This window comes from Zalophus californianus, chromosome 11 (genome assembly GCF_009762305.2).
Source record: "Zalophus californianus isolate mZalCal1 chromosome 11, mZalCal1.pri.v2, whole genome shotgun sequence".
Classification (NCBI taxonomy): Eukaryota; Metazoa; Chordata; class Mammalia; order Carnivora; family Otariidae; genus Zalophus; species Zalophus californianus.
Genome location: NC_045605.1, coordinates 53,589,153 through 53,601,883, shown reverse-complemented (window position 1 = coordinate 53,601,883; position 12,731 = coordinate 53,589,153). Strand labels below are relative to the sequence as shown.

At 48.5% G+C, this 12,731-nt stretch overlaps 1 protein-coding gene across 2 annotated transcripts in view; it reads right to left on the bottom strand.

Annotated features, from left to right (window-relative positions):
- Nucleotides 1-12,731, bottom strand: part of TENM4 (teneurin transmembrane protein 4) — a 711,368-nt gene that overhangs the window by 113,891 nt on the left and 584,746 nt on the right. For both annotated transcript variants that reach the window (XM_027580077.2, XM_035722936.1), the window contains one exon: nt 4,348-4,533. In XM_027580077.2, the coding sequence (XP_027435878.2) occupies nt 4,348-4,533 (186 nt within the window). The remainder of the gene's footprint in view (nt 1-4,347; nt 4,534-12,731) is intronic.

Below are 12,731 nucleotides of genomic sequence, written 5' to 3'. Positions count from 1 at the left end.
TGAAGGATCGATGAGTAAATGGCCAATGGCACCCACCTGAGAGGGACTCACAAAGCCTTACTAATCTCCTTCCAGTTTCCCACCCCTACCACGTCTGGGCTAACATCTCCCAGAACCAATGACTCATCAAGCTCTTGCTCTGATAACTTAGGGTAGACCCCTGTCCATTTTCTCTTGTCCTTGTCAGCATCTGTTCTGCCAGGTCACAGGTCCAGTTGTGAGAGAGTGCTTTGAAGGACGAGGGTAGGGCTATCACACAGGCTCTGACACCTTGTGAGGGTCTTGTAAACTCTCAGTTAAGGACTGTCTGGTTACAGACGAGAAACGTGAGAGCTACTATTCAAAAGTGGACAAAGAACTCTAGAAGATTGTGTGGCCTTTCTTTATAATCTCTTTTTAACATGAAGTCTGGCTGGGCTCACTTGAGCAACTGCATCATCAGAGTATTATTTTGATCTTAACTCCCAGAGGAGGATTTGTGTAAGAATCAAGATTTATATGATTGGACAGCTCTCCTGAAGCCTAGTAAATAATTCTCTGTATCTGGCATCTTGAACAATCACAGCTTTGGGGGCAAGGTTGGAATTTTACAAATGTAATCAGAAGCTGGCATTTCCCACATGTGTTTTGAGACTTTATAGACAAGGGGCACTGAAGTGAATAAAACAACGATTGTAGAAGTGATCAAAAATGATAGTACTGTTTTCCAAGAAATAGGAAAAAAATTAGACACCTTCTCATATTTAACTATGATTCTTAGCTTTTTCTAAAGAATTGGGAGGTCAAGGCCCAGACTTGAGACCCATGAAATTCCTGGAAAAGACATCCCCGAATATACTTTTGATGACTCTGTGCTGACCATATACTTGACAGATAGAGCGTCAATTCATCTTACCTTAACTTTTGGATTACGAAAACTGAGTTTCATATATGCAAGTGGGAGCATTACTGACAAGCAAGAGCAAAAAAGAAAAATCCCTTCTTATTTGTGGGATATTTTTAGGAGTAGGATAACTCAGTTTTGGGATGATGGATGTGCAGTTCTGTGGCCAGTGGAGGAGGAAGCCAGAACTTCATCACCCCTGGAGGTCTCCTCCAGCCTCCCCGATTCTGTCATTCATGGAGGGAGAAAACGAAGCCCCTAGCCACCAGGTGGTCTGCCCATGGCCCTTTCACCAAAGACCTTTCTTGAAGATGCAGAGATAGATAATTCCCAACATAAGGAATTAGGATTCAATGTGAATATTCTTGCTTTTTGACAAAAGTACTGTCATTAAAGAGGATGCTACCATCCATTTCCCTTTTGTTCTGAAAAACAACCTCTTCTGGAGAAAAATCAAGTAGCTTCCATAAAAGAAAAGATGGATCAAAGCCTCCTAAAGGAGATATTCAATTCCTACTATAATAATCTGCTCTGGGAAATGTCACTTGGGTGAAAAGATTCTTAGGCTGGGGATTTGACCGTAAGGAGCCCAGACTTGTCTTGGTGTTTAATGCCAGTTGGCAGGTCATCAAATCATTCTTTCCTGTTTATGGAGGCAGCGGTGTATAAATAAACAGGCCCTCCTCTCTTGCTTCTACTTGCATGGAGGTCTCTGCATTAGTGTCATGGATTCCAGCTTTTTCTCTGGCACAGGACATAACTGTACTCCAGCACACGAACTAGCTGCGCTATAATGACCTCTTGTATAGTAATGAAATCTGATAACAAGAGAAAATGTAATACTTTGAATTTCTAACTTTTCACACCAACAGTTTTTGTCTTTTCCTAAATGATCCTCAAAGGGAGTGAGGTTCCCTGGAAACATAAGAAGGTGCTTCTTATTCCCAGCAAAGGTTAAAAAGGGGTTTCTCCTTCTCATTTCTATTCTGAAAGGAAAAAAGAAGGCACCACCATTGTTTCTCTCCTTTGCCTCTCCTACCCCTTCCCTTGTACTGAACAAGGTGATGGAGTGTTCCTTCAGCACTAAGGTGTTGGGTTTCTCATTGGGGATGCAGCTGGCCACAGGCAGAGACCCACGGGGAGCAAGTTGCCATGCGGGGAGATAAGACAGGGACAAAGGAAATGCTCACCACAAAATGAAAGGTAATAGAATTCTGAGCCAACGTCCTTTCATCTGAGCCACTATGACTAGTCCATTACTTCTTCAATGTCCTGTGACATTTTTCTGGTATTTGTGACTGTCAACCTCCCTCTTGAATCGTGCACATTTACCTTGACGCATTTCTTATCTGCAGCGCAAAAAGCATCTGCAATCCCAAGGAGGAATTTGCTCTTAAAGAGTGACAATGGGTGTGCGGGTGTGCAGGGCTGGGGGAGGGGGTGGGGGAGTGGGGGTGGGAGGGGATGCTTTGACTTCTTGGCATCCAAACACACTGGGAATTCTTCAGGCCAGGCTGATGAACATCCATCCTCAAGACACGAGATGCAGCACAACCTGCCCACCAGCCCTGGTGTGAATCATCTGTGATTGGGCTCATGGAGAATTTCCTGAAATCCCTCATCACCATTTGACTAAGATGAGATGCTTTTATCTTATAAGAGTCTGCCATCCATAAACTTTTTGGAACTTGGTAAGGTGAGCTGAGGACTCTGTAATTAAGTGATAGAAAACAGAATGTACTCGCTCTGGGCTCTGCTTTTGGTTTTAGTAAGGATGGGCTCCCCTTCTGGGCTGGGAGGCTAAAAGGTCAGCCTGTCCTCAGTCACGGGGAAAAGGAAGGGTGAGGGGAAAGTGGAGTTTAAGGAAGAGGACCCCGCGAGTGACTAGGGCCACTTCCCATGAAGGGGTGTTCAGGAAGGATGACACGGACACGAAGAAGCCACCCAGAAGCGTGCATTAAGACACTGCGGCACCTGCTGCTGGGGACAAAGTGGGGAGGGCTGCCCTGGGCTCTGGAGCGGCTCTGTTAAGGGTCTGGGATGGGCAACTAGGTTTGCAACTCCGAGTGCAACAGGAATGAGGCGGCACAGCCTCTGAGGGATGTGAGCCAGATGCCTCGTAGAAAACCCGGCGTCTGTCCTGTGAGCCGCAGAGCAAGCAGCTGGTACAGGGACCCTGCACCGAGGCTCTGGAAACCAGGCCTCAAATTCCTGTTCTACTTCTTACAGGCTAAGTGACCTCAAGCCTCAGGTCCCTGAGAAGGAGGGAATAACATGCATGCCTCCACAGGGGGACTCTTTGGAGTATGAAATCATGCAGTTAAAAGCCCTTAGCACATGCTTGGCACATTGTAAACGCTCAAAAATTAGAAGCCATTATTATTGTTAATAAGCACAAGGCCTTCCACTGCCATTTATCACCAGGGTGAGGTTGCGGACATGGGGATGATGAATATAGACTAATTTCAGATTACAAAAGGAATGAAGCCTAAAAAAAAAAAAGGAAAAAAGCAGTGGCTCCCTTTGCTCAAAAGGTCTGGGGCTCGTCTCCCAGTTTCTGGAAGGCCCAAGAGGTGACGTTTAGAGCTGGAGAGGCACCCAGAAGCCAGCCTTCCAAAGCCATGTGCTTGCCATCTGATCACAGACCCTCCCTTTGAAAAAAATGCAAGGGGAAGAAGTTAAACACACACACACACAGACCAGTTGATTCAATAGAGAGCTTTTGGTGAGTGCTCCTTCCAGGATAATAAACCAAGCAAAATGTCTGGCTGTGTTTAAAATCAACAAAAGCAGCAGGCAAGGCAGGAGGAAGGGAACGGAGTGATCAGCTTGGTCCGAGACCTGCCAACAGCGCTGCTTCAGCAGGGGCGGCCTGAGGAGCCCCCAGAGAACAGAGAGGAGACAAATGCAGACAGGATGGAGGCTGAGGACAGGGGAGGGAGGGATCCAGGCCTGATGGGAGGCAGATGTGGCCCGGGGCCCATGGGAAGCTTTTCCGAGGATCCCAGGCCTGTGGTGGTGGGGGGCTGAGAGCAGATCAGGAATTTGATCATCATGGCCACGCTTATCGAGCCCTCTACTCTGTGCCAGCCATTATATAGGTGAGCAAACCAAGGCTCAGAGAGGCGTTAGGACAGCTCACAACTGCTAAGTGGTAGTCGTGCACCTTACTCCTGATCCCCAGCTCCTCAGTGCAGAGCCCTACTGCATCTGGCCCAGGAGGGGCACACGGCAAGGCACGCCAACCAGCTAGCAGACATCTGGGAAATGCAGACTGGGAGGGAAAAGGTGAAAAAGGCCCAGTGGTGAGTTTAAGTCCAGTCGCTGCTGGGAAATGCCAACCATAATGTCACCAGATGAAAGGACTTTGTGCCCAGCTCCCACATGCGGACAGAGGCAGCATGCGCCCCCCAGCAGACGCATCCCCCCGCCCCCCCCCCGCCCCGGGCGTGGGCCCGCCATACCGATGGTGCAGTGCTCGCCGTTCCAGCCGGGGCTGCACTCACACTTGCCATCGCGGCAGGTCCCGTGCTCGGCACAGCGTGGGTGGCAGGCCCGCTGGTCGCAGGCTGCCCCCATCCAGCCTTCTTCGCAGCGGCAGGTGCCCCCCACGCAGACACCGTGGCCCCCACAGTCGGCAGCACAGATCTCTGTGGGGAGGGTGGTGGGGGAGGGAGGGGAGAGAGAAAACACATTTTGAGCCGGTCATCGTCGGGAACAAGGGTCACACTTGGCTACCTACCTTGGCTCCTGGGAGGGACCCATCCGGATTCCGGAGGCTTGGGAGGCTAATCTCCCTGAACAATGACCCTCGGGTGAGAACAATTCTCCAGGCAAAAGCCCGTCCTGAGCCCACTGCCCTTACCAAAATAGGCCGATGGAAGGGCTCTGCTCTGTTTGCTTTCCCCTACCACCAGCCCGTCCCTGCTTTTGTGCTCACCACTTCCAAGGGGGACTGGCCTTCTGAACAGATGTGAGGAAAAGTCACATTTAATTAAAAACTGGTAATGTGTGAAAACAAAGTGAGGACGAGTCCCTGATGGCCAAGGGAAGTGCTCGTGGGTCTGGCTGCGGCACGTGCAGGGGGTCTGGGGCCCGCATTTCCTTCCAGCCTGACTGTCCTCCAGGAGGGGTGAAAGGGAGGCCAGCCCCCTGCACCCCAGGGTGGGGGTGGGGACTCTGGGGGCCGGTTCTGTGCTTTTGCTGCCCGTGCCCGTCCTCCTGCACACTGCCTTGCCACTCTAATTCCAAGCACCGCCTCCATGGCCTTTTGGATCCAAAGCAAATTGCTGGGGGACCGTGTCACAGCCAGAGTCGAGTCGCCCAGCCCTTCACAAAGGCCCGTCTGTGACTTGGTGCAGTATGCACACGGCCCAATTCACAAGGCCTCGGGCGCGGGGCCAGTGACAGCTTCCCCGTCACACAGGCAGAGGTGGTGAAGGCTCTGACCCGGGTTTTTAGGAAACAGGTCGTGCAGCCGTGGCTGTGGGTGCTCTCTGCCAGGGCTGTGACAGGGACCCTGCCTGCAGTCTGTGCCTTATGGCCCGACAGTCTTCGAATGAAAACCCCACGCTTTTGTTCTCTTTCAAACTAAATTAACTGGCACTGTGTCAGGTTGCATTTGCCCATGACAGCTTGGAAGATTCCAAGCTATATTCCTGGTTTAGAAGCTACTAATAGTCTAGCTATTTTTTTGAAAAAGGGGATAAATCAAAATTAGATCTCAGAGGCTGAGACCTTCCACATCAACCTACAAGGCAATGGCTATGATGTTTAGAATTAAAAAACAAAACAAAACAAAAAAAACCCCATAACACAACAGTTGAGTCACCATTTATGGGGTGTCCCTGTGCCCGACACCTTGTCAGGCACACTACCTGGAAGGGCGGTACTACACGCAGAGACACATCAGATTTTTCACCTGCCCAGAGGAGAATGTCCACTATAAAATGGGTGCAAGGAGCCCTGACCTGGAGCTGGGGGGCCCCGGGTTCTGTGCCAGGCTCAGCAGCTTCTGAGCTATGCGACCACAGGCAGGTTCCTTGACGTCCGGGATGTATCAAGTGTGGGCCGTGACGAGGATGCCTCACAGCACCTCTGCTGACCGTCAGGGCTGTGGCGAGCACCCGGTGAAGTGGAACATAGAGAAGGGCATGGCAGAGATGCCTAACTCAGGACAGGTTTCTGAGGACAGTGAACTTTAGACTAGGAGTCCAAGGACCAGGCGTGCAAGGCCCACGCCTGCTCAGCCACTCATCTGCTGTGTGACCTTGGGGATGTCATTCCCCCTCAGCGGGTGTTGGGTTTCCTCATCGGCTTCAGGGGGAATTTGATGGCATCTAAGGTCTCTCTGGCTCTAAGACGGTGGGAGTCTGTGATATAAACACCCTCCATGTTATACAGCATAATCTACCCCCAAGGCTCAGCTCAAGGGTCTCTCCTCTGAGAAGTCTGTGACTCACCCTGTGGTTATTCTCTCGTTCCTTGCCCTTCCATATTACATGGTAAACCGATTTTCTGTTTCTGTGCCTGTCTCACTGTCAGACCAGGGATATCTGAGGCTGGACTGGATTTTCCTGATTGCTTCTATGCTTGGTACTCAGCACAGAGCATGGCACAGAACAGACCCTTAATTGAAGTCTGTGGGATAAGGGATGAATCCTTGGGTGCCTGGGGCTATAGGCAGCCTGAGAATGTAAAATGATTCATTTACACCCTGCTCAGCCTGGCTGAGGGTCAGTCCTGGCCTGTCTCTAGTGAGCTGGCCTTACGAAAACCTCCCAGGTTGGGGTGGGGCTGTGGGCTAGTGTCACTACCTCCAGCAGCCCTCCAGGAATGTGGCTTTCTCAGGACTTTCTTCGAGCTTCCTTCCCTCCTTCTCACACAATGTCTTGACACAGAATGACAATCTCCAGGCCCCAGGCCTTCCGAAGTCCTGTCTCTGAAATTTCTAACCCTTCCTTACAGTAGTGACCCCTCTGTGACTCTGAAGGCAAGGCTTGCCTCAGGGCTGGAACTTTCCCCTGAGAGACCGGGGAGGAACAATTAGTTTAGCATTTGTCTGGCTTTACTCAGCACTTTTTCCAGGTGGCAGTTTATGGTGTAAAAGTAAATAGCAAACAGCGCTTCTGTTCAGTGAGGTGTGAGCCAGCAGAGGGACAGGCTGCTTGGGCCAAAGCCTTGGTGTTTTCAGGCAGCAGGGCATATAGAGTTCAAGGGAGTCTAGAGCACAAGAGGCTGCCTTTCCCCAGCATTTGCCTGACTTCAGGCCTTAGCTAACAGGTAGGCCATTCCTATATTAATTAATCTGAAGGCAGTTGTGGACAGAAGAGCATCAGATTTAGATGTGATTCCAAATATCTTCTGCCAGTTACGTGACCTCAGGCAACCTATCTGATTGCTGAATTTCGTTTTCTTCTGTAAAATGGGGATGGTGACAGCATCCCTTTAGAGGATGCCTGATAGATAGTAGGTATCAACACAGTCATACTGATTCGCTCATTATTCCTATAGTATTCCAAGCATGCCTACTATGTGCTGAAGACCGTGGCTGGTGCTAGGAGTACAGAGAAAAACCAGACCTAATCTCTGTCCTCTGGGAGATCACAATCCAGACAAAGCTCAAACCGGTATTGGAATCCCAAGATCATCCAAATAATCTATAGTGTTTACTGCTGTACCTTCTTGCTTATATGCAGTAAATAAAACACCATGAATTTTAGGATCAGACAGATCTGGGGTTTACCCTTGGCTCTGCCACGTATTGGCTGGGATATCTGCCAGTGGCAACTTATGAAATTCATTGAACCTCACTTTCTATCTCTGTGAAATAGGTATAATAATTCCCATTTCACCCATGTCATAGGATTGGTGTCAGATCAAATGAGGTAGGGTGTGGGGAAAGCCATTTTTGGCTTAATAACTAATACTTATATCAGGTTTTAGAGTTTTGAAGCACCCTTCATATACAATTTCTCATTGAACTATCACAACAATGCTGTCAGAACCCTTGGTTACTATCTTTCCTAGAGGTGAGGCCACTACTGAGACCCAGAGAGCATCAGTGGATTCTACAAGGTCATATGGTTACAGGTATTTCTCCCTTGTTTTGACAATTCCCAGAGCCATGTGCCAGAGTGACACTGTAAGATTAAGGAACCTGATCAGCAAAGAGGTGGGCTCTCCTTGTGGGGACTTCCTGGTTCTTCTAGCAGATCTGTCTCCTTTTCTGGCCCTGTTGCTTATCCTTTGTTATATCCAAGTCAGCCCCTGGATTGATGTCAAATGAATTGAGATCCCCTACATAGAATTTCCCAGACACTCAGTCTCACTTTTGTCATCTGGAGACTGCTGGGCTGTCCATCTAAACCCTCCATTTCCTCGCCAGTTTACACTAGACATGCTCTCCTGGCATGAAGCTAAGGTTGCCTGGCGGCTGGGCACCTCTCCGTCAGCCTTTTACAAGCTGGGTTGTGAGCTCTTACACATTTTAATGGAAGGGGCCTGAACAGGGTGACCTTGATGTTTATGGGGTGCTAACTGACGGCAACACAACCTGTCAGTGTTCAGGTTCTCCTCTGCAGATGGCTTCTCTGCCTGCATGGGAGATGCACTGACTCCTGATGGGAGCAGAAATCGGAGCTGCTACTTTATCATTTGGCCCTGAGTTGCAGGCCCTGTTGTTATTTTTCTTATCTGTCTCACCTTTTTTTGTTTGTTTGTTTGTTTGTTTTCCCCTTGAAATAGAAGGAACTGCTTTAGTTTTCCTTCTTGATTTTGCTTTGACATTAAAGCAGATAGAACTTCCCAGAGTGGTTGCTGGAAACTAAATAGGATGATGCTGAAGAATGTGCTTCAACAGGTTATCTGTCCCTTACCTAATATAAGTGGTACTCTGTGAAATTCGGGTCACTGCTCCTCACCAGTTCCAGCTGCCTCAGGTGTAATGTGGGGATGATACCAACAACTGGAGAGGGTTGTAGGAATTACTCTCACTTGTTTAATTTCTTGAGTGCCCGCTATGAGCAAACCCAACAGAAGGCACTGGGATCCAATGGTGATTGTGACAGGCATGGTTCTCTCCTGACCTCAGGGAGTTTACTCTAGCACAACAGAAGGACATAACCGCAATCAGTTACGCAAGTTAACGTGGGCAGAAGTGAGACTTCTCCAGAGTGCCCGGCACACAGTTTGGGGTATAGAAAGTTCTGTACACACAGATTCTTGTGCAAGAACAAGGGAGGTGTAGCGGCACGTGCACTGGACTGACGTCAGAACATCAGAGGTGAATTCTGACTTATGGAACATACCCGATACAAGTGAGCACTTGATCAATGCCCATTGACCTTCACGTGATAAACATCAGAGCTTACTGGCTGAATGCTGGAGGGCTCGGGCCCCGAGAGGAATCTTTTCAAGTACTATGGAGAATATCATCTGTAGGGTAGACTTGGGCTCAGATTCTGACTCCCCAGTTTCCTTGGGTCCTTGTGGAGTCCTTGGAGAATTAATGACTCAATCTCTCTGAACCATACTTCTTCACACCCAAAGTGAGGAGAGTAATCATGGTCCCCCACTAGGTGAGTGGGGATAATGGAAGAGAAGGGTATACGTGAAAGGCCCTGTGTAACTTATGCTATGTACACGACCCACTGATGAGGACATAAGACATCTTGTATCAGCAGAGCTGCTACTCACCTAGCACAGGGGAATCTTCCTGAAGAGCAAAATACCAGCTTTTATAGTAAGCAGCCTCGAAATTTAGGTATGCTTTCTCTAGTCATCTCTCAGGGCACCATCAGTCAAGACCATCAATACCCAGTTAGAAGCGTATGTATTTGTAGCCTTGGCTTCCTCTTGAAATCAGGTGAAAATCTCCAGCTGCCCTAACACGCTAATTCTGAGCCCATGAAGTGCTTGACAGAACCATACAGGACCCTGGAGATGAACCAGGTCAGGCCCAAGAACAAGTTAGCTCTTCTCGGAGGGAAAGCCATGTCCACACATCTTCCTTTCTGCCCTGCCTCACTGTTGTACATACGTCTGTCTTCTCTCCAGACCAGGAGCCCCCCTAATGGCAGGCTCTAGCTTCTTCTCAACTTGGTTCCCCGGCAGCAGGTACCAGACGTAGCACAGCGTGAGATCTCCACAAATATTTGTTGAAAGAACAGATGAATAAAAAAAAAAAAAAAAAGCTTCAGGGAAGAAGTGTTACATCAGTTGGGCTCAACTGTGTCTCAGGGCCATATTGTATAACATTTATTTGGTTAGATATATTCACACAGGGGCTCGGTCTCCTTTGCGCCTAACCTTCTTAGGAACTCATCTGCAACCCCTGACTGAGAACTCTGTAATTTTAAAGGGTCTCAGCCCGTACACCCTCATGCACACCTTCCTTCTTGCTGCTGCTCACATCACGCCCATTCTCCTTCCATGATGTGGAAGGGAGTAGGCACGTGAGGAAGAAGTGGAAAAGGGCAGGGAAAGATATTAGGTTTGGCTATTGGCTAATCATGCCCCCAAAGCATATACATAAGGGAAAACACTGCCCCAGGCTCCTCTCATTAAATGTTAATCCCCATATGAGCCTGGATGAAGCCTGGGACCTAGAGCAGCTACATTTCAATTTGTCTGGACTTACTTGACAATCCTGTTCATTAAAATAGGTGGTAGGGAAAGCTGTGGCATTCCCCTAAAGGGACAGACTTACATCTATTCTTCTCATAAAATTTCTTCGACTTGGAAAAATGCTCAAAACTGCCACAAGTAGGGACTGGAAGGGGTCCCCACCCAAGGATCTGCGTGCTTTCCTGCTGAGCAAGGAGCAAACGCAGGGAAAACAAAGTCTGGGCCCCATGTGACCTCCTGGGAAGTCTTTTAATAAGTTTGTATTTAGCACTAAAAGGGATAATAGGAAAAACTGTTCTATTTTGCTTAGGGCCTGAGGTTCTTAGAATGCCCTTAAGAAATTTTAAGGGAGGGTTAAATAATTTTAGATGATTCCTGCTAGGATTTTCTGTTTTCTCACTAGCTCACTGGAGTTAGGGCACAGCTGGGGGAATTTCTCTGAAATCCTCGTACACGTTAAGTCCAAGGCACACTAGATACCATTTGAAGCTAGAAACAAGGAGAAACTGTAGAACCCTTGTTGGTGGCACACAAATATTATCCCATGAAATCCTCACAACAGCCCTGCAATGGTATTTTCATTCCTGCATCAGAGTTGAGGGAACAGCTTGAAGAGATTAAGCGACTTGCTCAAAGGTACTTAACCAGAGTGAAGGTGACTATGATTGATATAGGTCTTTGGTCTGTGACTTGTGTGACCAGGTTGAGGAGCTCAGCTGTAATCTGACATATTCCCACGATTGTTAGTTATGTATTAGATCATCACCCCAGCTATAGTACAGGAGCTCTGAAGTCAGTCTGAGTCTCCTTCCTCACCCTGATCGAACATTACCGTATTAAGTACTTTTCCTTTTGTGTGTCTGTTTATCTGTCTGTTCATCTTCCATCCGTCTGCCTACCTATCCATCTGTCCAATCCACCCAATTATCTAATCATTTAACCAGCTATCCAGTTACCAGGCCATCTAACAGCCCATCTGTCCACCCGTCCATCTGTCTGTCCGTCCGTCCGTCCGTCCATCCATCCATCCATCCATCCATCCATCCATCCATCATCCATCCATCCATCCAGCTCTGTGGCTTGGACAAGTTGCTTCATCCTTCTGTGCCTCAGCTTTCTCATCTGCAAAACAGGGTTTGTACACTAACATCTCAGGTTCATCTGTGAGGCTTAAATGAACACCATGTAATGTGCCTAGTATCATGCACATCTTTTACAGAGTAAACACTGTATGGCAACTATATCATGTTTATATGCTCCAAAGAGCCAGGAGAAGGGAGGGTTTAACAATACTGGGGAAAGCAAGGGGATGATGTGAATAACTGAGGTGCCCCTTAGCAGCTGGGGAGAACCAGATCTGGAGCATAATCTGGGGACAGCATTTTGCAGGCACCTCATCTTCTGGAGAGGGGTATGTAGGCTGAGACACGCTTAAGGGACAGGCCAGGATAATGGGAAAGCACTTCACCAATGGCTTAGTGTTCTCAGTGAGGTAAGAATCTCTGCTGATGGATAGATGTGGACATTGAAAGAGCCCCTTGGGGAATGAGAGCAAGAACGCACAAAGTACAAGAAGACTTGCAGCTGGAAGGGCCCAGGAAAGGCTAAAGATCATGAACATGAGGTGATTTGGCTTCCAGTGCTCGAAGTGGCCTGTAAGCTGAGAGATGGTGAGTGGCTGGGACGGTCATGGGTTTTGCAAGGTGGACGTGGAGAGAGGCACAGAGACAAGGGAAGCTGTGGGTGATGAAGGAGAACAGCTGGAGGTGAAGGACCACAGAACCAGGGGAGAATGATGGAGAAGGAGAGAGCTGGCTTTCAGCAGGAAGTGGCCTGCCTCTGGGATCCCCCTCAGATGGATTTAGGGGTAAGAGAGAAAACAAGGAGCAAAACTTAGAGGAGTGGTTTTTGTGATGAGATTGTGAGAGGACACTTCAGAGATGCTCTAGTCATTCTGCAGACAGGAAAATAAGGGTCGAGAAAGAAGAAGTGCCTGCCCTTTGCCCCATAGGACATGTGTGTCAGTATTCGAGCAAGAACTTGATGGCTGCCTTAGGAATGGTCATGGAAGGGGCCAGCTAGACAAATGGCTGAAGCAGGGGCCATACCACACTCTGTGGCCCCTCCTCTGTGCCTCTCTACAAGCTGTTTCCATGGTCTGGGTTCCCCTCTTACCTCAATCTTCCCACGTTCAACTGTACATTGGCTTTGAGTTCTGGCT